The following is a 26,861-nucleotide window of genomic DNA, read 5'->3' on the forward strand; positions in this document are numbered from 1 at the left end:
CTGTGTAGAAATGCGTTGTCTAATCTCCAAATGTTTGAGGATTTTCTAGCTATCTTTCTGTTATTGAATTTTAGTTTAATTCTATTGTGGTCTGAGACCAGACATTGTAAGATTTCTGTTCTTTTGAATATGTAAATGTGTGCTTTATGGCCCATAATGTGGTCTATCTTGGTGAATATGTCATGTGAGCTTCAGAAGAATGTGTATTCTGCTGTTGTTGGATGAAGCAGTCTTAGATGTTAATTATATTCAGTTGGTTGATTTGTGTTTTTGAATTCAACTATGTCCTTTCAGGTTTTCTGCTGGCTAGATCTATCCATTTCTGATAGAGAGAGTGTTGAAGTGCAATTATAATAGTGGATATTCCCCCTTGCAGTTCAGTTTTTGCCTCACATATTCTTATGCTATGTTAGGTACATACACATAAAGGATTGCTATATCTTCTTGAATAATTGATGCCCTTATCCTTACTCATGATGTTGTTCAGGTATGCCATTTATGATATCTGGGCAAAACTACTTCATGTGTGAAAATTGCTAATAGTGTAAGAAATTAATTCCACATTTCATATATAAAATTTTCTGTTGACATTGGACAACAGTAAAGTTGTTGGTTGCCTACAATTTATTATTTGATAAACAATTGGACTATATTTTTGAATATTGATCTGAGAATAACTGCAAAATTTTTGTCATTACCATCCTGGTATCCCAACTCTCTCTTTCTCTTTGGCTTGTTTTTTCCTTTTTCGTAGGTTTTTCTTACCTAAGTCATCTGTTGCTTGAAACAAAGAGAGTATCTTTTCTGTTCTTCTCATTAGGAAATAGTAACTGAAAACTAAAAGTTTGATGGTTATAGTAGCTGGTTGCTATGAGCTTCGTGTGAGGCATATACTGAGCCTTTTATGTGTATTTTCTCATATAAATATAACAATTCTCTGGTATAGATACAATTTTTACCCATCTTATTTGTTAGGAAAGTATGACCCAGTTCCTTGAGCATGGCTACACTGCCAGTAAGTGACAAGGCTGTATGTGAATACTGTCAGTCTAACTAAAAACCTGTACCCTTCACTATGATTATCTGGTGTACTAAAATCATTTTATTAGAACTTGTTCATTGATTGCATCAATTATATTACTAACATCAATATTTAAAATTAATATGATAGTGTAGTGACTTGCAATATAAGAAACACATATTATACACAAAACTAAAACAAAAGTTTCACAAACCAATGTCAACCTTACTGTCTTAGGGTATACAATGAACTCTGATAGTTTTGATATTATTCTAGTCTAGTCCAATCTAGTGTTTTTTAAATATTATCCATTCACTAAATTGATTTTATAACCCACTGAGTTATAACCCATATTGGTGGAAACACTAAATAATATTTAGCTTTTACTTTTCTTCTATAAGATATATCTAATGATTTATCAAATTAGATGCAAAAGCAAATTTTTAAATTTCTGATAATTTTATTTTTTAAAAGAAATTCATAAACCATTCAGACTGCGTCTAAAGAAGAGAAACCTAGAATTCAGTTCTTCAGAGGGTCTGGTAAAGCAGTTAACTGTTTTCTTAAACAGCAAGGATTAGAGGAAAACTATCTTTGTAACCATGATAAAGCTGAGCAGACAATAGTCTCTCCACACACATTATAATAAAAATAATTATGGAGCTTTAAAAAAGTTTTTCTTCTGTTTTTTATATTTTTTGTTTCTACATTTTATAAATCTAAGTATTGCATTATGGTCCCTAACAAAAAAATATAATTTATTAATATTGCTTTATTATTCAAAGGGCTTGATATACAAAAAGAAAATCAAATTAATAAGGAACAAAATGGATATTAACATTTTAAAACAATATTTGATTTATCAACAAATATATTTTTAGCAACACAAAAGAAGTAATCAGTTTCTTTTACACATTTCTTTGAGAAAATCTAAGACTGGCATCTCCACACAAGAGTTTTTAATTATAATTTTGTAACTGTCATTGTCTTGCTAAATAAAATAAATCGCTTAGGCGTAATTTTCTTATTTAAAATAAGCAGAAGAATCATTCCTCTCACAAATTAATATATTGCCATAGTTATAGTTGGAATGATTTGAAGGCATGCTATTTTTAAATTTTAAAATAGAAATTTTAAAATAGAAAGTTTTTAAAGATTAGCAAGACCAATTCTCACCCCAAATTGGGGTCAGTCTTTGCTTACTTGGGTAGACTTGTATTCAGGGATCGTGTCAAAAGCCCTACTGTCTTGTAGGGTTCCTACTCCTAGCCACAAGCACAGGTCCAGGAATATGTAATTGTTCTACCCTCAGTGAAATCTGAGAGTAATTGCAAACAGAAAAAGGCAAAAATGAATGAAAGGCCTGTAGAGGAATCAATCAATTTAAAGGAAAATTAGAGATGGATCTTCACATCTGTGAAATGCTTTTGTGTGTGTCTCATATATTACTCACACTCATTCCCAATGTCATGGAGGTATTCTGAACATACAGAAGCCACATGCTCAAAGTATGGTTAAAACATTCTTTTTCAAAGGTATGCTTTCAGGGAAAAACAAAAGCTTCTTAGTCCTGAAGACTTGATTTCTGAAAGGGCTGCCCAGGGTCCTCTAATTTGCATGTACTCTTTTCCACATTCAAGGAGTCGAGACAATTGTGAGACACGATAGATATTTAGCAAATCTCTCTGAGACACAGCTCTGAGAAGGACACAAGAGGGCTTCTCATGAGTTTGTCTATTTCCTCCTCCAAGTTCAAAGATAGAAGCCAATTAAATTCAGTGATTAAAATCGAACAGTTTGTATTAACAGCCTTGAGTCTCTGTGCCAGCAGTGTCCCAGGCAGAGGAACCAGGTGAGAATACTCCACCAAACTGACCTGAGTCCGGCTACGAACATGAGTGTTTATTAGAAGCAAATAAAAGTAGCTAAGGGAGTTCCAAACAACTCTCAAAAGTTGCTTTCCAATCTAAAACTCTAGATATTTCTAGATCAATGATCATAGTGTGTTGGGGATTGTATGTGTAAAGAAACTTTATATATCTTCAGTTGATTTTGGAAAAGCCTAAAAAATATTAAAACTGTAGAATTTATTTACGGTGATTTTTCTCTAATAAGCATTCTGTGCCATCGGTTGTAATTAATCTGACAACCTGTTTCTTATTTTCTGTCCTTTGGGAAGTGAGATTGCTTGTAAACCTCCATTGTTAAGGTATTGACTGACATAATTTTCTCTTTTGCTGAGAGGTAAGTTCCTCTTAAGATAAAAATTGAAGAAATAAAAAAAAATCCTTTTGTGGGAAACTTGGAAACACAGAAGTCAGTTGAGTGACAGAGAAAACAAAGAAGTCAGAAGAATATTATTATTCATTTGTTGAACAAATACATATTAAGTGTTTATTACATTCCAGGTTCTCTTCTAAACAGTGCGGACAGAACAGTAAACAAACGAAACCAAAATAGTTGCACTTATGAAGCTTATACCATAGTGGGGAAAGAAAATAAAAACACACACACATATTAAATTATTTGAAATATGAAAGGCATATGGGCTATGAAGAAAAACAAAGTGGCGAAAAGGGACAGAGAGGGTAGATGGGATACATCTTGCAAAAGGGAGGTGTATTAGTTTTCTGCTGCTAGGTATCAAATTATCACAAACTTAGTGGCTTAAAACAACACCCACTGTCCAGCCTCAGCTTCAATGTGTGCTGTGCTCAGGATCTTACAAAGCTGCAGTCAAGGAGTCAGCCAGAGCTGGTTTCATCTGAGGCTCAGTTTTCTCTTCCAAGCTCATGTAGTTGTTAGCAGAATGCATTTCCTCCCAACTGTGGAACTCAGGGCAGGATGCTTCTACACAGCCAGAAGATAAGATTCTCTGTAGTTTACAGTCTCTGAGTTCCGGAAAAATCTAGGCATTCTTTTAAATGAGTCACCTGATTAGATTAGCCCCACTAGTATAATCTCCATTTTTATTAATTTAAAGTCAAATTGATTTGGGCACTTAATTATATCTGAAAAATTATTTTCACCTTTGCCATATAAGGTAACATTATCACGGAAGTACTATCCCATCTCTTTTGCCATATTCTTTCAGTTAGATGCAAGTCACAGGTGTGCCCACACTCAATAGGAGGGTTTTACAAAAGGCTGTGATTCATTTGAGGCCAGCCCAGAGTACATCTGTCACCAGAGGTTATAGGAGTCTTCAGCAAAATAAGGAGAGAGAGCAAGTGGATATTTAAGGGAAGAACATTACTGACAGAGGAGAAAGAAGTGCATAGTTCCACAGGTAGGAACATGTCTGGGAAGTTTAACATCAAGCAAGGAGTCCAGTGTGATTGGAGCAGCAATGCACAAGGATAGTGGGGAGGTGGTCCAGAGTGGGAACAGGTTGCCCGATTTTACAGAGCTGTGAGGAATATTGTCAAGATATTCTACATATTACATTTTTAACATTTTCATGAAGTCTCACTCTTTCAGCAAATCTAGAGGACAAATAACAAGAAATGAAAGGTACTTATGTATTTTGTGACACTATCAGGTGTCACAAAAAAGCACAAGTTGTGATTATTTGTTCTCACCTTAGAGAATTTGAGCTCAATTTTAACATAGCTGCATGTTACTTTTTTGCAAAGAACAAGGTCACTTTACTATACCGGGGCTCTCAACTTTGTCATTACAGTTAGAATAAAATGAAACTCTCTCTTGAATAAAGCCATGGGAATAATATGTAACTATGGATAATCATTTAATTCAAGGGAAGAGGCAAAGCATTGGGTTCTACATCTTATAGAAAATGAAAAGGAAGATGTATAGCTGAAGTAAACAAAGTAGAGGCAAAAATAAACCAGTTCCAGAAGACATCACGTTAAGTGAAATAATCCAGGTACAGAGAAACAAATATTGCATGTTCTCACTTATAATGTGGGAGCTTTAAAAAATGAATTCATGGAAGTAGAGAGTGCAATGATGATTGCCAGAGGCTGGGAAGGGTAGTGGGGAGGAGAGCATAAAAATGGGTTAGTTAATGGGTGCAAAAATAACAATCAGAATGAATAAGACCTAGTACTTAGTAACACAACAGGGTGACTATAGTTAACAGTAATTTATTGTATGCTTTAAAATAACTAAAAGTGTAGAATTGGAATGTTTTTAATACAAAGAAATGATAAATGCTTCAGGTGATAGATACCACAATTACTCTGATTTGATCATTACACATTGTATGCTTGTATGACAACATCACATGTACACCATAAACATATACAACTATCATGTACCCATAATAATTAACATAAAAATTTTAAAAACAAAATAGAAAATAAAACCAGTTCCTGGAATGGCTGGTAGTAGAATATCGTTCTCTGTCAAGTTCTCTGCTTCAACTGTCCTTTCCCCTTTATTGGAAACAATCGTTTAATGAAAACAAGATTAAGCAATGACTATAGTACAGATTGGCACTTGCAAATCTATCCATAACTGCTTTTCCACTTTAATATTTTTAATTAAAAGGTGTCGTCTTGCTTCATGGTGAACAGAATATGAGTTATCCCTCACCAGATAAGGCACATGTCCCAAATCCCACCCATCTATTTTCTCCACTGGGAGAGGGGAATTGATGGCATGCTCTACCTGAGAAGGTAAGGCAGCAAAATGCTCCTGGAAAGGTCACAACACTCTCTTTTAACGGGCACGCCGTCAAGGAGATACCACCTCATTTCCTTACTGTTTGAATTCTGAAAGGGCTGCCCATGCTTCTGTCATAGGACCAACTGCTTTGTTTGCCTGCTGTGCAGTAACATACCAACACACCAAGACTGCAGGGTTTACAGCAGAAGAGGAGTTTAATGATGGCAGGGTACTGAGCAAGAAAATGAGAGGAGACCGTCAAATAAATCTCCCCAAGGAGTTCTGGGCTGATATTTCTAAGGGGATTGTGGATTTTTAAGGGGATGAAAAATTGAGGTCATTGATTAGTTGGGGTTAGGAGGATGAAAGCATCGGGTCTTGAAAACTACATTCTTTGCTGAGTCAGCTTCCCCTGTGGCCCTTCAGACCAGTGGATGTCAGTAGTTCCACTGTTATGCAGGACATGAAAGAATGTCTCAAAGGGAAAACTTAACATTTTAAAATGTTCAAGTTGTTTTCTATAGAGCAGTTAAGAGGAATTATAATCTTCTAACAGAGTCTACGTGATTCTGAGGCAATAGGCAAACAACTATGAGGACGTGGGTCAGAGAACAAGCTGACCTAATGATTAATGCTGAATGCACTGCAAACTTAATTTATTTTTGTTTTTCCCCTCCCTTCTTCCCTGATTAACTTTATAAAATTTGTAGGGATGGTTTCAGTTCCTCTAATTTGGCAGTGTAATATGCTTAGATTTTATGAAGCGCATTCCAATTTTAGGATTCTTTCTATCAGGGCTAAAAAGAAGGTGGGGGACGGGGAGTGCTTAGCTAGAAACATACCTGCTCATAACCTTGCCTCTCATCCTGCAAGTGAGTACTCAAATAATCCCCTCAAATAATGTTGCCAAGGTAACTCCTACAAAATAAAGAGCTCTGTTTTTGCATACTTCTGTTGACACAGATACTATGAGCTTAAATAAACTGATTAGTGAACTCCAACTGTAGTGAGGATAAATAATATCTCCAATTCATAGAAGCCATGCAAAAATAAAGTCTTTAGGTTTTCCTTTTAAAAAAACAAATCTCTGAACCAAGTGCTGGAGAGCACTCCCTTTTCTGTGAGGAAAGGGAAATTTGGGTGGAGCTTCTCAATACACCCAAGAAACAACTGATGACTGAGGAGTGGGATTAGCCTTTCTTTAGTACCCTCCCCACCAAGTATTCCCTAGACATCTCAGACCATCATATTAAGATGATAAAGTTCTTTACTCAAGGATTAGTTAGCTTTCAAAATGCATATGGTATGTGAAGAAAAAAAAAGCTTGTAACTGTCTACCTGTGGTAGAAAGGAAGTCATTTACAAGTTTGTATCATATATTTTGCTCCTATCTCTGTCTCTTCTCTAACCCTTCCAATCCAGTCCAGCATCTCGCCACTTATCCTCTGGAAATTCCAACTTTCCCCATCAAAGGTGACTCTGCCCCCTCAGGCCCTTTGTGTATATTATAAACTTTAATTCCCCAAGATAAGGCTGGATGCAAACAACGCTACTCAAAGCCTTTTGGTAAATGTTTGAATTTCACTAGCGGCTGATTTTCTCTCTGTTTTAATTAAGAGGTAAATACATTTATCTAAGACAAGAGCTAACAACCCGTTTTATTTTAAAGGGCCATAGAGTAAACATTTTTGCCTTGCAGGTCATGTGGTCTATGTGCTGTTTTCCAATCAAACGTTTTATCAAAACAGGTAGCAGGAGGGTACTAGTTTGGTGATACCTATGTAAGCCATTTTTTTTTCTTAGTAACAAGACTAATCTCATATTCTAATATGCTACTTCTTCTGTAGACATAACTTTACTTTTGTCCATTTTCCTCACATACCCATCCACTAAACATGCAAAAAAAAAAATGAAGAGAAGAATTTGATTATTTTACAGATTAGGCTCCCATCCCAAACCACCATTTAAATTTATGGTTTTTATCTTCCAAAATTCTAATTTCTACCCCAGTGGTTCTCAAAGTAATATCTGAAAAACACTAGGAGTATATGAGACTGTTTTAAGCAGTCTGCAATGTCAAAACTATTTTGATAATTATACTAGGATATTACTTGCCTTTTTCACTGTGTTGACATTTGCACTGATGGCACAAAATTAATAGTGGGTAGAACTGCTGTCACCTTACCACAAATCAAGGCAGGGTCAGTTTAAACTCAGTTTGTATTTTTTTAAAGGCAAGTTTCAGTTAAAAATGTCCTTAATGAGCCAATAAAAAATATTAATTTTATTAAATCTTAACCATTCAGTACTTCTCTCTTTAATAGCCTGTGTGAAAAAATGGAAAGTGCACATAAAGGACTTTCACTGCATACCAAAGTACAAAAATTGCCTCTGGAAAAAGCTCTTGCATGACAGTTTGAGCTGCAAGCTGAACAAGCCTCTTTTCTCATGGAACACGATTTTTATTTGTAGGAATGCTGGCAGACAAACCATGGTTCTTCAAACTTGAGTATCTGGCAGGCATTTTCTCAAAAATGAAATAAGCCTGTCATTTAAAGGAAAACATATATAGTAATCCAATGCCAATGACAATATATGACCTTTAGAGAGAAAATCAGAATTATAGAAAGCTTGTACCTGCAACTATGAGATTAACAGTTTCACAATATTTAAAAATGCTTCTGATAAGATTGGTCATAATATTAACCAATGCTGGAAGCATTCCCTTTGAAAACTGGCACAAGACAAGGTTGCCCTCTCTCACCACTCCTATGCAACATACTATTGGAAGTTCTGGCTAGGGCAATCAGGCTAGAGAAAGAAATAAAGCGTATTCAAATAGGAAGAGAAAAAGTCAAATTGCCTCTGTTTGCAGTCAAATTCCCCTTCTACATTTAGAAAACCCCATCATCTCAACCCCAAAACTCTTTAAGCTGATAAGCAACTTCAGCAAAGTCTCAGGATACAAAATCAATGTGCAAAAATCACAAGCATTCCTATAAACCAACAACAGACAAGCAGAGACCCAAACCATGAATAAACTCCCAGTCACAATTGTTACAAAGAGAATAAAATACCTAGGAATACAGCTAAAAAGGGATGGGAAGGAGGAATAAGAGAGGACACAAACAAATGGAAAAACATACCATCTTTAGAATAAATATCAAGAAAATGGCCATTCTGCCCAAAGTAATTTATAGATTCCATGCTATTCCCATTAAACTACGATTGACATTCTTCACAGCATTAGAAAAAAACTATTTTAAATTTCACATGGAAAAAAAAGAGCCTGTATAGACAACACAATCCTAACCAAGAGGAACAAAGCTAAGAGGCATTGTGTTACCTGACTTCAAACTATACTACAAGGATATAGTAACCAAAACAGCATGGTGCTGGTACCAAAATAGATACATAGATCAATAGAACAGAACAGAGATGTCAGAAATAACACCATACATCTACAACCATCTGATTTTCAACAAACCTGACAAAAACAATCAATGGGGAAAGGATTCCCTATTTAATAAATGGTGCTGGGAAAACAATCTAGCCATATGCAGAAAACTGAAACAGGACCCCTTCCTTACACCTTATACAAAAATGAACTCAAGATGGATAAAAGACTTAAATGTAAAACCCAAAACCATAAAAACCCTAGAAGAAAACCTAAGTAATACCATTCAGGACACAGGCATGGACAGAGACTTCATGACGAAAATGTCAAAAGCAATTGCAACAAAAGCCTAAATTGAGAAATAGGACCTAATTAAACTAAAGAGCTTTTGCACAGCAAAAGAAGCTATCATCAGAATGAACAGGCAGCCTACAGAATGGGAGAAAATTTTTGCAATCCACTCATCTGACAAAGGTCTAATATCCAGAATCTATAAGGAACTTAAACAAATTTACAAGTAAAAACAAACAAACCCATCACAAAGCAGGCAAAGGATATGAACAGACACTTCTCAAAAGAAGACATTTATGCAGCCAACAAACATGAAAAAAAAGCTCAACATCACTGATCATTAGAGAAATGCAAATCAAAACCACAATGAGATACCATCTTATACCAGTCAGAATGGCAATTATTAAAAAGTCAAAAACAATAGATGCTGATGAAGCTGTGGATAACTAGGAATGCTTTTACACTATTGGTGGTAATGAATGTAAATTAATTCAACCATTGCTGAATACAGTGTGGTGATTCCTCAAGGATCTAGAACCAGAAACACCATTTTACTCAGCAATCCCATTACTGGGTATATACCCAAAGGAATATAAATCATTCTACTATAAAGACACATGCAGCAGTATTTACAATAGCAAAGAAATGACCAATCCAAATGCCCATCAATGATAGACTGGATGAAGAAAATGTCATACATATACACCACGGAATGCTATGCAGCCATAAAAAGAATGAGATAATATCCTTTGCGGGCACATGGATGAAGCTGTAAGCCATCATCCTCAGCAAACTAACATAGGAACAGAAAACAAAACACTGCATGTTCTCAGTCATAAGTGAGGACATATGAACACAGGAAGGGGAACAACACAAACCAGGGCCAGTTGAGGGGTGGGAGGCGAGGGGAGGAAGAGCATTAGGACAAATAGCTAATGCATACGGGGCTTAAAACCCAGATGACGGGTTGATAGGTGCAGAAAACCACCATGACACACGTATATCTGTGTAACAAACCTACACGTTCTGCACTTGTATCCCAGAGCTTAAAGTAAAATTTTAAAAAAACATCACCACTGAGGGCTACAGTGTTCTGTGTGTCTAAGTGGACATGAAAAGCAGTCTAGGCCATGAAGACTGCAACTCCTAGGTGACTCCTAGTGTTGAACTGGGACAAGAGACAGTGGACTGGAGTTGTGGGAAGATGCAACCTGCTAGGATGCCAGCTGGGGAAGCTAAAGGAGTGCTGACATCACCCCTCCCCCAACCCCAGGCTGCACAGCTCACAACTTCAAAACAGACTTCTTCCTTCCACTTAAGTAGAGGAGAGGGAACAGTGGGGAGGAATTTGTTTTGAATTTTGGATACCAGCTCAGCCACAGCATGATATGGCACCAGTCAAAGTCATCAGGCCCCATTCCAGGCATTTCTAGCACAACCTAGGCCAGAAGGGAACTGGCTGCCTTGAAGGGAAGGACCTAGGTCTGAGAGCATTCATCATTTGCTAACTGAAGAGCCCTTGGACCCTGAATAACCAGCAGCGATACCCAGGCACTATGTTGAGGGCTTTGGGTGAGCCTCTGAGACCTGCTGTCTTCAGGTGAGACTCAGCACAGTGCCAGCTGTAGTGGCTATGGTGTAAAACTCCTGTTGCTTGAAACAATCAGAGGGAAAAGTAAAAGGGGACTTTTTCTTGCACCTTAGGTACTAGCACAGCCACAGGGGGGTAGAGCACCAAGTGGGCCCTTGGGATTCTTGATTCCAGGAATTGAACGTTGGATGGCATTTCTAGACCTGCCCTGGGCCAGAGGGGAGCCCACTGTCCTGAAGGGTGAGTCTCACATCAGGCAGCATTCACCATAAGCTGACTTAAGAGACCTTAGCCTTAAGGGAATGTTGGCAGTAGTCTGGCAGTAGTTCCCATTGTCTATAGTGGTGGGGGCTAAGAGGTAAGGCTTCTCTGCCTTGGGAAGTGGGAGGGAAGAGTGGGAAGGACTATGCCTTGTGAATTGAGTGCCAGCTCAGCTGCAGTGCAATAGAACACCAAGTAGACTTCTGAGGTTTTTATTCTAGTGCCTGACTCCCATATGGCATCTCTGGACCCACCCAAGACCTGGGGGAACTCCCTAGACTGCAGGGGAGGACATAGGCCTTCCTGGCTTTGTGATCTGCTTATTGTAGAGCCCCAGGGCCTTGAAAAACATAGGCAGTAGCCAGAGGGCCGTCACTGCAGGCCTTGGGTGAGAAATAGTGCTGTGCTGGCTTCAGGTCTGATCCAGCACAGACACAGTGGTAGTGGGCACAGGGGTGATTGTGTCACTCCACCCCCAGCTTTACATGACCCAGAACACACACACACACACACAGAAAGAAAGACAGAGAGAGTGAGAGAGAGACTACAGCTGTTTGGGAGAAAGTAAGGGAAGAGAACAAGAGTCTCTGCCTAGTAATCCAGAGAATTCTCCTGAATCTTTTCCAAGGTGGTACCTCTACAAGTCTGCAAGAACCACAGTGTTACTGAACTTACGATGCTTCCTAATGCAGATACAGGTTAAATCACAGCACTCAAGTCTTACCGAATATCTAGAATGCTCTCCCAATAAGGACATGTGCAAATAAGCCCAGACGATGAAGACTACAATAAATATCTACCTCTTCAATGCCAGACACTGAAGAACATCTACTAGCATCAAGACCATCCAGGTAAACATAACCTCACCAATGAACTAAATAAGGCATTCACGACAAATCCTGGAGAAACACAGATATGTGACCTTTCTTTTTTTGTTTGTTTGTTTTTTAAATTTTATTATTATTATACTTTAAGTTTTAGGGTACATGTGCACAATGTGCAGGTTTGTTACATATGTATACATGTGCCATGTTGGTGTGCTGCACCCATTAACTCGTCATTTAGCATTAGGTATATCTCCTAATGCTATCCCTCCCCCTTCCCCCCACCCCACAACAGTCCCCGGTGTGTGATGTTCCCCTTCCTGTGTCCATGTGTTCTCATTGTTCAATTCCCACCTATGAGTGAGAACATGTGGTGTTTCGTTTTTTGTCCTTGTGATAGTTTGCTGAGAATGATGATTTCCAGTTTCATCCATGTCCCTACAAAGGACATGAACTCATCATGTTTTATGGCTGCATAGTATTCCATGGTGTATATGTGCCACATTTTCTTAATCCATTCTATTGTTGTTGGAAATTTAGGTTGGTTCCAAGTCTTTGCTATTGTGAATAGTGCCACTATAAACATACGTGTGCATGTGTCTTTATAGCAGCATGATTTATAATCCTTTCGGTATCTACCCAGTAATGGGATGGCTGGGTCAAATGGTATTTCTAGTTCTAGATCCCTGAGGAATTGCCACACTGACTTCCACAATGGTTGAACTAGTTTACAGTCCCACCAACAGTGCAAAAGTGTTCCTATTTCTCCACATCCTCTCCAGCACCTGTTGTTTCCTGACTTTTTAATGATTGCCATTCTAACTGGTGTGAGATGGTATCTCATTGTGGTTTTGATTTGCATTTCTCTGATGGCCAGTGACGATGAGGATTTTTTCATGTATTTTTTGGCTGCATAAATGTCTTCTTTTGAGAAGTGTCTGTTCATATCCCTCACCCACTTTTTGATGGGGTTGTTTGTTTTTTTCTTGTAAATTTGTTGGAGTTCATTGTAGATTCTGGATATTAGCCCTTTGTCAGATGAGTAGGTTGCGAAAATGTTCTCCCATTTTGTTGGTTGCCTGTTCACTCTGATGGTGGTTTCTTTTGCTGTGCAGAAGCTCTTTAGTTTAATTAGATCCCATTTGTCAATTTTGGCTTTTGTTGCCACTGCTTTTGGTGTTTTAGACATGAAGTCCTTGCCCATGCCTATGTCCTGAATGGTATTGCCTAGGTTTTCTTCTAGGGTTTTTATGGTTTTAGGTCTAACATTTAAGTCTTTAATCCATCTTGAATTAATTTTTGTGTAAGGTGTAAGGAAGGGATCCAGTTTCAGCTTTCTACATATGGCTAGCCAGTTTTCCCAGCACCATTTATTAAATAGGGAATCCTTTCCCCATTGCTTGTTTTTGTCAGGTTTGTCAAAGATCAGATGGTTGTAGATGTGCAGCATTATTTCTGAGGGCTCTGTTCTGTTCCATTGGTCTATATCTCTGTTTTGGTACCAGTACCATGCTGTTTTGGTTACTGTAGCCTTGTAGTATAGTTTGAAGTCAGGTAGCATGATGCCTCCAGTTTTGTTCTTTTGGCTTAGGATTGACTTGGCGATGTGGGGTCTTTTTTGGTTCCATATGAACTTTAAAGTAGTTTTTTCCAATTCTGTGAAGAAAGTCATTGGCAGCTTGATGGGGATGGCATTGAATCTATAAATTACCTTGGGCAATATGGCCATTTTCACAATATTGATTCTTCCCACCCATGAGCATGGAATGTTCTTCCATTTGTTTGTATCCTCTTTTATTTCATTGAGCAGTGGTTTGTAGTTCTCCTTTCAGAGAATTAGAAATATCTGTGTTGAGGAAACTCCAAAAAATTCAAGATAACACAGAGAAGGAATTCAGAATTCTATTGGATAAATTTAACAAAGAGATTAAAATAATTTAAAAGAATCAAGCAGAAATTCTGGAGTGGAAAAAAATGCAATTGGCATACTGAAGAATGTATCAGAGTCATTTAATAGCAGAATGAATCAAACAGAAGAAAGAATTAGTGAGCTTGGAGACAGGATATTTGAAAATACATGGTGAGAGGAGATAAAAGAAAAAATAAATAAATAAATAAAAACAATAAAACACACCTACAGAATCTATAAAATAGCCTCAAGATGGCAAATCTGAGTTATTGGCCTCAAATACGTGGTAGGAAAAGAGATAGGAGTAGGAAATGTATTTAAAGGGATAATAACAGAATTTCCCAAACCTAGGGAAAGATAGCAACATCCAATTACAAGAAGGTTATGAAACACCAAGCAGATTTAACTCAAAGAATACCACCTCAACGAATTTAATAATAAAATTTCCAAAGATCAAGGATAAAGGAAGGATCCTAAAGTAGCAAAAGAAAGGAAACAGATAATATACAATGGAGCTGCAATACGTCTGGCAGCAGATTTTTCAGTAAAAACATTACAGGCCAGGAGAGAGTGGCATGACGTATATAAAGTGCTGAATGAGAAAAAGTTTTATCCTAGAATAGTATATCCAGTGAAAATATTCTTCAAATGTGAAGGAGAAATAAAGACTTTCTGAGGCAAACATAAGCTGAGGGATTTCGTCAATACCAGACCTGTCTTACAGGAAAAGCCAAAGGGAGTACTTCAATAAGAAAGAACAGGAATGTAATGAGCAAAAAGAAATATCTGAAGATATAAAACCCACTGGTAATAGTAACCATGCAGAAAAACACAAACTGTTATAACACTAACTGTGATGTGTAAACTACTCATCCTCTATATAAAGACTAAACATTGAACCAAATAAATAAATGACTACAACAACTTTTCAAGACATAGATAGTAAAGTACAATAAGATAAAAATTAAAACAAAAAAAGGTAAAAAGCGGGAGACAAAGTTAAGGCATAGAGTTGATTTTTTTTTAGTTTTCTTTTTGTTTGTTTGTTTATGCAAGCTATGTTAAGTTGTTATCAGGTTAAAATAATGGGTTATAAGATAGTATTTGCAACCTTCATGGTAACCTCAAGCCAAAAAAGATACATTGGATACACAAAAAATTAAAAGCAAGAATATAAATCATATCACCAGAGAAAATCATGCTCACTAAAGGAAGAAAGGAAATGAAAGAAAAAAGGAAGAGATGAGCACAGGACAACCAGAAAACACATAGCAAAATGGCAGGAGGAAGTCTTTACTTCTCAATAGTAACATTGACTATAAATGGACTAAACTCTCCAATAAGAGGTCATAGAGCAGCTGAATGGATGAAAAAAAAAAGACCGATTGATCTGTTGTCTGTAAGAAACACACTTCACCTATAAAAACACACAAAAACTGAAAATAAAGGGATGGAAAAAGATATTCTATGCCAATGGAAACCAAAAAAGAGCAGAAGTTGCTATACTTCTTTCAGACAAAACAGATTTCAAGACAAAAACCATAAGAAGAAACAAAGAAGGTCAATATATAATGATGAAGACGTCAGTTCAGCAAAAGAATATAACAATTTTAAATATATATGCACCCACACTTGAGCACCGAGATGTATAAAGCAAATATTATTAGAGCTACTCCAATACAATAATAGCTGGAGACTTCAACACCCCATTTCAGCATTTCTTCCAGACAGATCTTCCAGACAGAACATCAAAAAAGAAATATTAGACTCAATGTGCTCTGTATACCAAATGGATCTAATAAGTATTTACAGAATATTTCACCCAGTGACTATAGAATACACATTCTTTTCTTTAGCACATGGGTCATTCTCAATGATAGACCATATGTTAGTTCACAAAGCAAGTCTTAAAACACTGAACATATTGAAATAATGCCAAGCATCTTCTCTGGCCACAATGGAATGTAACCAAACGTCAATAACAAGAGGAATTTTGGAAACTATACAAACACATGGAAATTAAAGAATAGGCTCCTGAGTGACCAGTGGGTCAACGAATAAATTAGAAAATGCTTTGAAACAAATGATAATGGAAACACAACATACCAAAACTTATGGGATACAGCAAAACCAGTACTATGGGGGAAGTTTGTAGCTTATCAGTGCCTACATCAAAAAACAGGAAAAACTTCAAATAAAGAACCTAAGGATGCATGTTAAAGAACTAGAAAAGCAAGAGCAAATCAAACCCAAAATTGGTAGAAGAAAATAATAAAGAATAAAGAGCAGAGCAGAAATAAATGAAATTGAAATAAAAAAATACAAAAGATCAATGAAACAAAAAGCTGTTTTTCAAAAAAGTTAAACAAAATTGACAAACCCTTAGCCAGACTAAGAAGAAAAAAGAGAAGATCTAAATAAAATCAGAAACAAAATAGGAGACATTACAACTGATACTGCAGAAATTCAAAGGATCAGTAGAGACTACTATGAGCAACTATATGCCAATTAATTGGGAAATCTAGAAGAAATGGACAAATTCTTAGATACATACAACCTACCAATTGAACTAGGAAGAAATCCAAAACCTGAACAGAGCAATAACAAGTAATGAGATCAAAGCTGTAATAAAAAGTCTTCCAGTAAAGAAAAGCCCAGAACCTAATGGTTTCACTGTTGAATTCTACCAAACATTTTAAGAATAACTAATACCAATCCTACTCAATCTGTTCCAAAAAACATAGGAGGAGGGAGTGCTTTCAAACTCATCCTATGAGGCCAGCATTACCCCGATCCCAAAACCAGTCAAAGACACATCAGACAAAGAAAACTACAGGCCAATATCTCTGAGGAATATTGATGCAAAAGTCCTCAACAAAATGCTAGCAAGCTGAATTGGAAAATACATTAGAAAGATTTTTCATCATGACCAAGTGGAATTAATTCCTGAGATTCAAGAATGGTTCAATATATGCAAGTCAATCGGTGTAATATATCATATCAACGGAATGAAGGATAAAAACCATATGATTATTTCAAGTGATGGTGAAAAAGCATTTGATACAATTCAACATCCTTTTATAAAAAACTGGGTGTAGAAGGAATATACCTCATCATATTGAAGCCATATGTGACAAACCCTCAGCTAGTATCATGCTGAATGGGGAAAAATGGAAATCCTTTCATCTAAGATCCAGAGCACAACAAGAAGGCTCATTGTCACCACTGTTATTCAACATAGTACAGGAAGTCCTAGCTAAAGGAGTCAGAAAAGAGGAAGAAATAAAGGGCATCCAAATTGGCAAGGCAGAAGTCAAATTATCCTTCCTTGCAGATGATATAATCTTCTATTTGTAAAAACCTAAATACTACACAAACAAACCTAGAACTGGTAAATAAATTCAGGAAGTTGCAGGATGCAAAATCAGCATACAAAAATCAGTATGCTGATTTCTATATATAAAAATCAGTGTGGCATTTCTATATGCCAACAGTGAAAAATGTGAAAATGAAATAAAAAAGTAATGTCATTTACAATAGCCACAAGTGAAGTTAATCACCTAGGAATTAACCAGAGAAGTGAAAGATCTCTATAATGCAAACTATAAAACATTGATAAAAGAAATTGAAGAGGACACCAAAAAATGGAAAAATATTCCATGATTATGGATTAAAGAATCAATAATCTTAAAATGCCTATAAAACCCAAATCAATCTACAGAATCAATGCAATTCCTATCAAAATATCAGTGACATTCTTCTCAGAAATAGACAAAACAATACTAAGATTTATATGGAACCACAAAAGACCCAGAATAGCCAAAGCTATCATAAGCAAAAAACAAAACTGAAGGAATCACATTACCTGACTTCAAATTATACTACAGAAGTATAGTAGCTAAAACAGTTTGATACTGGCATAAAAACAAACACAGAGGCCAATGGAATAGAAAAGAGAAGCCAGAAATAAACCTGCACACCTACAGTAACTCACTTTCAACCCCCTGCACACCTACAGTAACTCACTTTCAACCCAGGTGCCAAGAACAAATACTGGGGAAAAAGACAGTCTCTTCAATAAATAGTTCACAGAAAACTGGATGTCCATATTCAGAAGAATGTAACTAGACTCCTCTCTCTCTCCATTCACAAAAATCAAATCAAAATGAATTAAAGACTTAAATCTAACACCTCACACTATGAAACTACTACAATAAAATGCTGGGGAAAATCTCCAGGACATTTGTCTGGGAAAAAAATTCTTGATTAATACCCCATGAGCACAGGCAACCAAAGCAAAAATGAATAAATGGGATCGCATCAAGTTAAAAAGCTTCTGCACAGCAAAGGAAACAATCAATAAAGTGAAGAGACAACCCAAACAATGGAAAAAGTATTTGCAAATTACCCATCCGACAAGGGATTAATAACCAGAATATATAATGAGCTCAGACAACTCTACAGGAAAAAAATCAAAATGGGCAAAAGATCTGAATAGGCATTTCTCAAAAAAAGACATATAAATGGCAAACAGGCATATGAAAAGGTGCTCAACATTATTGATCATCGGAGGAATGCAAATCAAAACTACAATGAGATATCATCTCACCCCAGTTAAAATGGCTTATATCCAAAAGACAGGCAATAATAAATGTTGGTAATGATGTGAAGAAAAGGGAACCCTATCCACTATTAGCAGGAATATAAATTAGTACAACCACTATGGAGAACAGTTTGGAGGCTTCTAAAAAAAAAAAAACAAAAAATAGAGCTACCATATGATCCAGCAATCCCATTGCTGAGTATATACCCAAAAGAAAGAATATCAATATATTGAAGAGATATCTGCACTCCCATATTTGTTGCGGCACTGTTCACAATAGCTAAGATTTGGAAGCAACATAAGTGTCTATCAGCAGATGGATGGATAAAGAAAATGTGGTACATATACACAATGGAGTACTATTCAGCCATAAAAAAGAATGAGATCCTGTCATTTGCAACAATATGGATGGAACTGGAGGTCATTATGTTAAGTGAAATAAGCCAGGAACAGAAAGACATCATTTGTTCTCACTCATTTGTGGGATCTAAAAATCAAAACAATTGAACTCATGGACATAGAGAGTAGAAGGATGGTTACCAGAGGCTAGGAACAGGAGTGAGTGGGTGGTGGAGAGGCAGAGATTGTTGGTGGGTCCAAAATATTTATAAAGAATGAATGAAATCTCCTATTAGCACAACAGGGTGACTGTAGTCACTAACTTAATTGTACATTGTAAAATAACTAAAAGAATTAACCGGATTGTTTGTAACACAAAGGATAAATGCTTGAGGGGATGGATACCCCATTTTCCATGATGTGATTATTATACATTGCATGCCTGTATCAAAATATCTCATGTACCCCTATATAAACATATACCTCTATTAGGTACCCACAAAAATTAAAAAGAACACATAAAATTTTAAAAAAGAGTATGGCATTGTTTTCAGTTCATTCTGTTACACAGACAACAAATATTTTTCAAGTTCTTATAATGTGTTTATCATTATGATTACCTTTTAGAAAGATATAGGCAGTATAGTACATATTCTTTGTCTTGAATGAGCTTATAAATTAATTGGTGACACACACATGTAAATTAAATAACAATAATTCAAGAAGTAGCTTGAGGCAATATTAGATTAAATTTTCATTTAGCAGTACAGAAAATAAATACAATGAGCTCAGAAGGCTATGAAGGCTATTAGTGAAGGCTGATGAAGAAAGAATTTTACCTGGGACATAAAGGATAAATAGAATTTAGATAAATAGTTTTACAATAAATGTGAGGGACCAGTAAGGTCACAACCTAAGCCAAAGTTCAGAGCAAAGGGTGCATGTATATATACAGCCAACAGCCAGCAAACCTGATCAAAGGGGAAGGTTTGGGTGTGGAGAACAGCAATGTTGCCCACAATTTTCTTTGTTGCAAGGTGCAGATAGTTGGCTCAAATGGGAACTGATAAATTCTTGTAACTTAAAACCTCAGTGCAGAACTTCCTTCAGAATTAAGAAAAACAGGACATCAGAGTAAGCTCAATGTAACTATTGTTGCAAATTGAATATTTTCTGGCTATTTAATACAAGCAGATGGGGGCTCATATTATTATTTCAGGGTGTGCTATGATTCTCCATCTCTCTGCTTTGCCCTTGTTTGTGATGTGACTTCAATTTGCAAATTGGTGTCTGCACATGATGGGGAAAATGGCCATGGATATTTCTGCTTTCATATCCACTTAGCTTAGAAACTGGATGGGAAAAAAATAACTTTCTCACAGCAACTGTATAACAATTTAGGAAAGAATGACTGGCTTATTATAGACCATGTACCCAAATAGAATACCTATTGTAGCTAGAGAGGAATAAAGCTACTAGGATTGTCTCAGAGTTCATCGTTTGCCCAAACCCTGTGATGGTTGTGAGGAATCATCAGGTGCACAGGCATTGAAGGAGGTGCATTCCCCAAAGGTAACAGAGATGCTAAACAGGAAAAAATTAGCAGATTCCACAATAACAACAGATCTCAACCCTCTTGGTAGGTTTCTCCAAGCAATATGTTAGAGATGTATAATATATCTTCATACTATGTGCTATCTATGAACTATGAATCTCAATTCTATTATAACAGTTTTTTAAATAATGTCTGGAATTTACAAAACATTCCCCAGGTTGCCCACGTATTCGGTCCTAGAAAGTGGGTTCACTTCTCTTTTCACCACAGTCCCAAATCATTATCGTAGTCAGACAATGGAGTGCATCAAGTGTTAGATAAGAACATTGTTCTTTATTATGTTTATATTTGATATTGGCATTGTTACCTAGACATCATTGTAGAAATTGACATTTGTATTTCATTTTTTTAAAATCCTGTATTTGTTCAAATTATCTATTCACAAAATAATCTGAGCCTTTCTTGCTTGCTTATGTTCTCATGGAGAAAACTAAGACAAGAGTATCCACATAATCTGAGCTTCTCTTTTCTCCCTCATCTCCACACTCTCATACCCTGCACACGTCAGCTGTCATATATCTACAAACCAAAACAGTCTGGAGAGTGTCAAAAGACCATGTGATTTTATTTCCCAACTTCTCCACCCACTATACACTTCTACTGTGTGAGTAAACAAAAATATCCAACCTCACTTTGGAATACTGAAGCATGTAACTAATTATGTCTATAAGATAATGCCGTCTGTCAGAGACACCTTTAGGAGGTACTCATAAAGAATTACTAAAATCAGAACTTCAATGATGAGCCTGAAAAAGAATTGTGGTAAAATAGCATCAGAGTAAAAGTGGTAAAGAATTAAGAAAAACAGGACATCAGAATAAACTCAGTGTAACTATTGTTGCAAATTGAATATTTTCTGGCTATTTAATACAAGCAGAATGATGTATAACAACTGTAGCTTTACTTTCATATAAATAAAGCTGAAAATTCACTACAGCTTTGCAGCCACTGGCTGGGTACTTACAATTCATTTAGGGTATTTGCTTTGCCCAATAATAAAATTGGCTTATTCAGTGCATATGAATTGGCATGTTCCTTCAGGGCTTTTCTCTTTTTCTCCAATGTCTGCATCTATTTGCTTAGAAATTCCAGTGGGTTTGTGGGGAAGCCACTTTAAGAAGGTAAAGGAAGGACATGTCAGAAGAGTGAATGGACACAGTCTGCTGCACACAGTGGACCTAGAGTCCCACACAACTCATTTAAGCCCTTCTTATGAATGAGATCATCTGAAGGCTAAACCAAATGTTCTCGTTCAGAATGACGTACCCAAAGTGTTTCCAAAATTAACCCAGACCATGAAAGAAACCAAATCTGAGTTTTTGTTAGCTTTTCTTAAAACTTAATCTAGTTTGTCCTTGCTCTCACCATCAACAGGAGTAATTAGATCAATGTAAGAAAAGTGTGAAGTAAACATACTAAAGCATATATTTTTCCTGCTATTTGATTCATGCTTTTATTCTTTCTCTGTTGCTGTTCTTCAACATTCTGTCTCTTTAAAAATATGTACATGAATTAAAATGCACACTTTAAAAAATTACACAATACCAAATGAGAAGCGAAAGTCTCCTACCCAATCCCACAAATTCCAGTCCCTTTGTAAAGGGAAAAATAACTTTTAACTAATTCTGCTCTTACTCTTCTGGTAATCATCACCTAAATTCTAAGTGATATGTTTAACCTATAGATTGGAAAAATGGCTGTTAGGTTGATGACTGTAAATTTTTTAATCGTAACCATGACTTCTTGACTGAACACCAGTCTCGTAGAGGCAGCCGCCAGCTTGTATGTTCAATGAGCATTGCAAACTTAACACCCCTAAAACAGAATTGTAGATTCCATACCATTATCTGTCCCAAATTTAGTTCACCATGAGTCTCTCCAATTTCAATGACAATATGATCTAAAAGGGCGCTCAAATCAAGACCTAGGAGTCATCTCTGATTCTTCCATTTCCTTCTCCCTCTCTAGTCAATTAATCACCAAGCCACAGGAATGCTCTCTAACCAAAATATATCTTGAATCTTTCCCTTGTATCCATGTCTGTTCCACTTAATCCAAGCCACTACTGGTTGCTAACTGAACAACTGGAACAGTTAACTGATTTCCTTCCTTCAACTCTTATCCCATTTTAATCTATTTTCTATATAGCAGCCAGAGAAGTCTTTAAAATGTTATCAGATCCTAATCGTTTTCTGTTTAAAAACTCTTATACTCCACTTAGAATAAAAATCATAATGCCTAGTTGTGACCTACAGGACCCTGTGTGATCTGATTCTTGCCTTCCTCTCTTACCTCACTTTATGTCATGCTTCTATTTGCACCCTATACTCCAGTTGCATTAGGCTCCATTCCTGTCCTTTGAGCATGCCTGGAATGCTAATTTCCTAGTGTTTACCTGGATTCCTTCTCATCTTTAAGGTCTTAGTTTAAATATCGCTTCCTAAAGGAGCAACCTGTGTCTAACCCATTCTAACCCCCTTTCCCTTTGCTTTTTCAAGTGGGTATTGGAAAGATAAAGGCTTCATTTCTCAGCCTCCTTATGGCTAGTGGAGGCCATACTGCCGGTTCTGGCCCATGAGACATAAGCTGAAGTTGGCTGTGGTTTCTTCTATTTCATTCTTCCTCCCCGGAATGCAAACAGAAAGCTGGATGTACAGCAATTCCTGATAAGCAGGGCAGAACAGAGAGAAAAGAGCCTCGTTCCTTGCTGGCGTTATTAATAACACCACACTGACTGTGAACTGAAAAATCAAACTTCTTATTTCATGAGACAAATAAAAATTGTTTAAACCACTATTTATTAAGTTTTCTGGTAATCACAGATAAACATAATCCTAAGTGATACAACACTCACAGCAGTTTCTATCATGTTACCCTCTTGATTCACTCTGTATTTATCTAGATCAGAAATTATTTTGTTTTCTAATTTTACTAGTTTGTTATGTTTATCCCAGTCAACAAATAATTGTTGAATAAATGTTAAATACAGGAATATCAATAATTGTTACTTGATTGATATTAGATCATTTCATTTTACTCCTTAATAGGAAGGATGAAAGTTTAGATTACTATCCCGTAAATAATTTTGCTGTTATATTTAATTTCTTGTGGCTACCTTTTGACCTTAAATAGTATTTAAACTGAAATATTGGGGGCACTATTTCTTGATTCCATTATCTGAGATGAGAGAATCAACAATTGTGCATTCTCTTCCCACTATTTCCTAATTCCACAATTTTTATTTTGGCAGGATTTAGAATATTCATAATCTTTTCTGTATCTAAAATTAAGTTGTTCATGCTTTGCCTATGGATTGATTTACAAATTAAAAAATCAGCAATAATTTTGAAAATTATTATTTTATAGCTATTTTTCATTCTAAAACAGAGTTGCGTAAATCAAAATGTGGCAAACAAATTTTGTATATCTCTAACCTTGTCACTCAATTATTTAAAATAAGTGTAACATATACTTTTCAAAAACATGAAAGAATATAGAACACTAGGTAGAAAAAAATTACATATTATTTTAATAAGGTTTTAATTAATGGAAATGTAATCCAAATATGTAACTTTACATTTTCTTTTTTCTTTCTTTCTTGTTTTTTTTTTTTTTTTTTTTTTTTTTTGAGACGGAGTCTTGCTCTGTCTCACCCAGGCTGGAGTGCCATGGTGTGATCTTGAATCATTGCACTGCAGCCTTTGCCTCTTGGGTTCAAGCAATTCTGCTGTCTCAACTTCCTGAGTAGCTAGGACTACAGGCGTGTGCCACCACACCCAACTAATTTTGTATTTTTAGTAGAGATGGGGTTTCACCATGTTGGCCAGGCTGGTCTCGAACTCTTGACCTGAGGTGATCCACCCGCCTCGGACTCCCAAAGTGCTGGGATTACAGGCGTGAGCCACTGCACCTGGCCTAATTTTACATTTTCTAGTAGACACATTTAAAAAGTAACAGAAACAAGTAAAATTAATTTGAGCATCTAACTTATTTAACTCATTATTATTTCATCATGTAATCTATATAAAAATTATTAAGATATTTTACATTCCTCCTTTCATACCAAGTCAGCCAAATTCAGTATGTATTTTATATTTACAGCACATTTTAATTGCAAAGCCATATTTTTGTTGGAAATGCTTGATTATACTTAAATTTTATAAAATTTAGATTGCATATAAGTTGCCCCAAATATACTTAGGTTATTAAACTTAACTTCAAATGTACTGAAATTAAATTAAATTAAAAATTCAATTCTTCAGTTAAACTAATCTCATTTTAAGTGCTCTATAGCCACATATGGCTATAGTATTGGACAGTATAATTATAAATTAACCAGTGTTCCCTTCGCTCTGTTCACCACACTGAATGACAAGATGCTGACATTTGCTGCTAGGAGGCTGCTACCCATTAGTAGCCCTAGCAGCATTTCTCTCCCTAGTTGAGTTTTGCATTGACAAAGATGAAGTTACATTTATTACAAAATCTGCTTGATCTCTTTGTTATTGTCATTATAATTGTGCCATCGATCAACAGTACAAAATATTGATGAAAGATGAGAATAAAGAGAAAAACTTCTTTCTCTGTTAAACTCAGTGCTTTTGGGGGAAAAAGGTAAATCACCAAAAGAAAAATTCTATTGACTTAGGGACAAACAAGATTATTGTAAATATTTGAGAAAGCATGTAAAAATATGAAATAATCTGTACTTTTGCTTGGTAAATTTCTTTAAGTACTTTCTACACTTTATAAAAAACAGAAACTTGAAACAATAAGCAATTTTTTGGCATCTATTGAGATAATCACATAATCTTCTTTCATTTAACTGTTAACCTAATTAATTGTGTCAAGAGTTTCACTTATGTTTTACTTTTATTTCTTCATGTTATTCCCTAAGTACAATGCTGAATTTAATTTGGAAATATTTTATCAGCATTTTTGCACTTGTTTGTAGTTTTATTTTTCTGTGCCATTCATGACTGGTTTTGACATTAGGATTATGCTAGGCTTTCAATAATCAATTTTTATGTTTGGTGTTCTCATTATTTTTCACTGCTAATCTGAAACATTTGCTCTGATTTTTTCTCAACCTAGAGTTTATCATGGGATAAAAATGTAATACATATAATATTACATATATATTTTAGTTTATTCGATATATATAATTTTATATATATAGTTTGTTAATTATAATAATAATGAAATTATTCATTGTTTATGTTCCTTTTTATCATTTTAATCAATCATTTCAGAGATAAATACCTTAGAGTCTCCCATTGAGGTTCTGGTTTTAACAATTTTTGCCATCAATTCTTAGATTCTAAATCTTTTTAAAACTACTATTTGAACCAGAAATCTAATTACTGAGTATATATCCAAAAGAAAACAAATCATCTACCAAAAAGACACATGCACTCACATGTTCACTGCAGCACTATTCACAATAGCAACATGATGGAATCAATATAGGTGCCCAGAGACGGTAGATTAGATAAAGAAAATGCGGTGCATAGCATGGAATACCATGCAGCAATAAAAAAAAAAGGCAGGAAATCATGTTCTTTGCAGCAACATGGATGGCCCTGGAGGCCATTACCCTAAGTGAATTGATGCAGGAACAGAAAACGAAATTATCACATGTTCTCACTTATAAGTGGGAGTTAAACATCAGGTACTTATGGACATAAAGGTGGCAACAATGACACTGGGGACTACTAGAGGGGGGCAGAAAAGAGGGGGACAAGGGTTGAAAAAGTGTTGGATATTATGCTTGATTCCTAAGTAACAGGATAATTCATGTCCCAAACCTTAGTATTATGCAATATACCCAAGTAACAAACCTGCACATGTACCTCCAAAGCTAAAATAAAGGTTGAAAAAGAGAAAAAAAAAGAAATTTTTTGAAAATAAAATAAAATAAAATAAACTACCTTAAAAAAGTCTTCCTGGAGAATTGTACCTTTCTTCAAGATACTGTTCATTTTCCATGTAATGATTTTTGGTTATATTTCTCTTCCGTTTGATATCAATATTTTCATGACTTTTTTCTTACAATTTGCCAAATCTTTTTAAGTTTTTTCTGTCTTGCATTTGTTTTAGATTTGTCTCATAAACAGCTTTTATAGATACATTTTGTTGTTACTATTTATTTATTCTTAGTATGATGACAAGCTGTGTTCTTCTCAATCGATTGCCTCAGTTTTCCTCAGATACATATGTTATATCTATACTACATACGATATACTATAATAAAAGAAACATTTTCTTTTTTTCTTGCAATTGCCTAGAATGTCTAGGAAAAGACTAATATCATCTAAAACACTGTCTAAATATTGCTAATTAATCGATATCCTGCTTTAACAGTTAGAATACTTTTGGCTA

The 26,861-nt window shown here is 35.7% G+C and overlaps 1 protein-coding gene across 3 annotated transcripts in view; it reads right to left on the reverse strand.

The window, feature by feature from the left end:
* FBXO4 (F-box protein 4) overlaps window positions 1-26,861 on the reverse strand; it is a 216,320-nt gene that overhangs the window by 84,947 nt on the left and 104,512 nt on the right. Inside the window, exon 6 of one of the 3 annotated variants that reach the window (XM_063604483.1) lies at window positions 3,262-3,871. The exons of the other annotated variants lie outside the window; for them this stretch is intronic. Within the exon in view, the coding sequence (XP_063460553.1) occupies window positions 3,744-3,871 (128 nt within the window). The 3' untranslated portion in view covers window positions 3,262-3,743. Of the gene's footprint in view, window positions 1-3,261; window positions 3,872-26,861 lie in introns of those variants that run through there. 3 annotated transcript variants of the gene reach the window in all.

The sequence above is a fragment of the Pan paniscus genome, chromosome 4 (assembly GCF_029289425.2).
Source record: "Pan paniscus chromosome 4, NHGRI_mPanPan1-v2.0_pri, whole genome shotgun sequence".
NCBI classification, from domain to species: domain Eukaryota; kingdom Metazoa; phylum Chordata; class Mammalia; order Primates; family Hominidae; genus Pan; species Pan paniscus.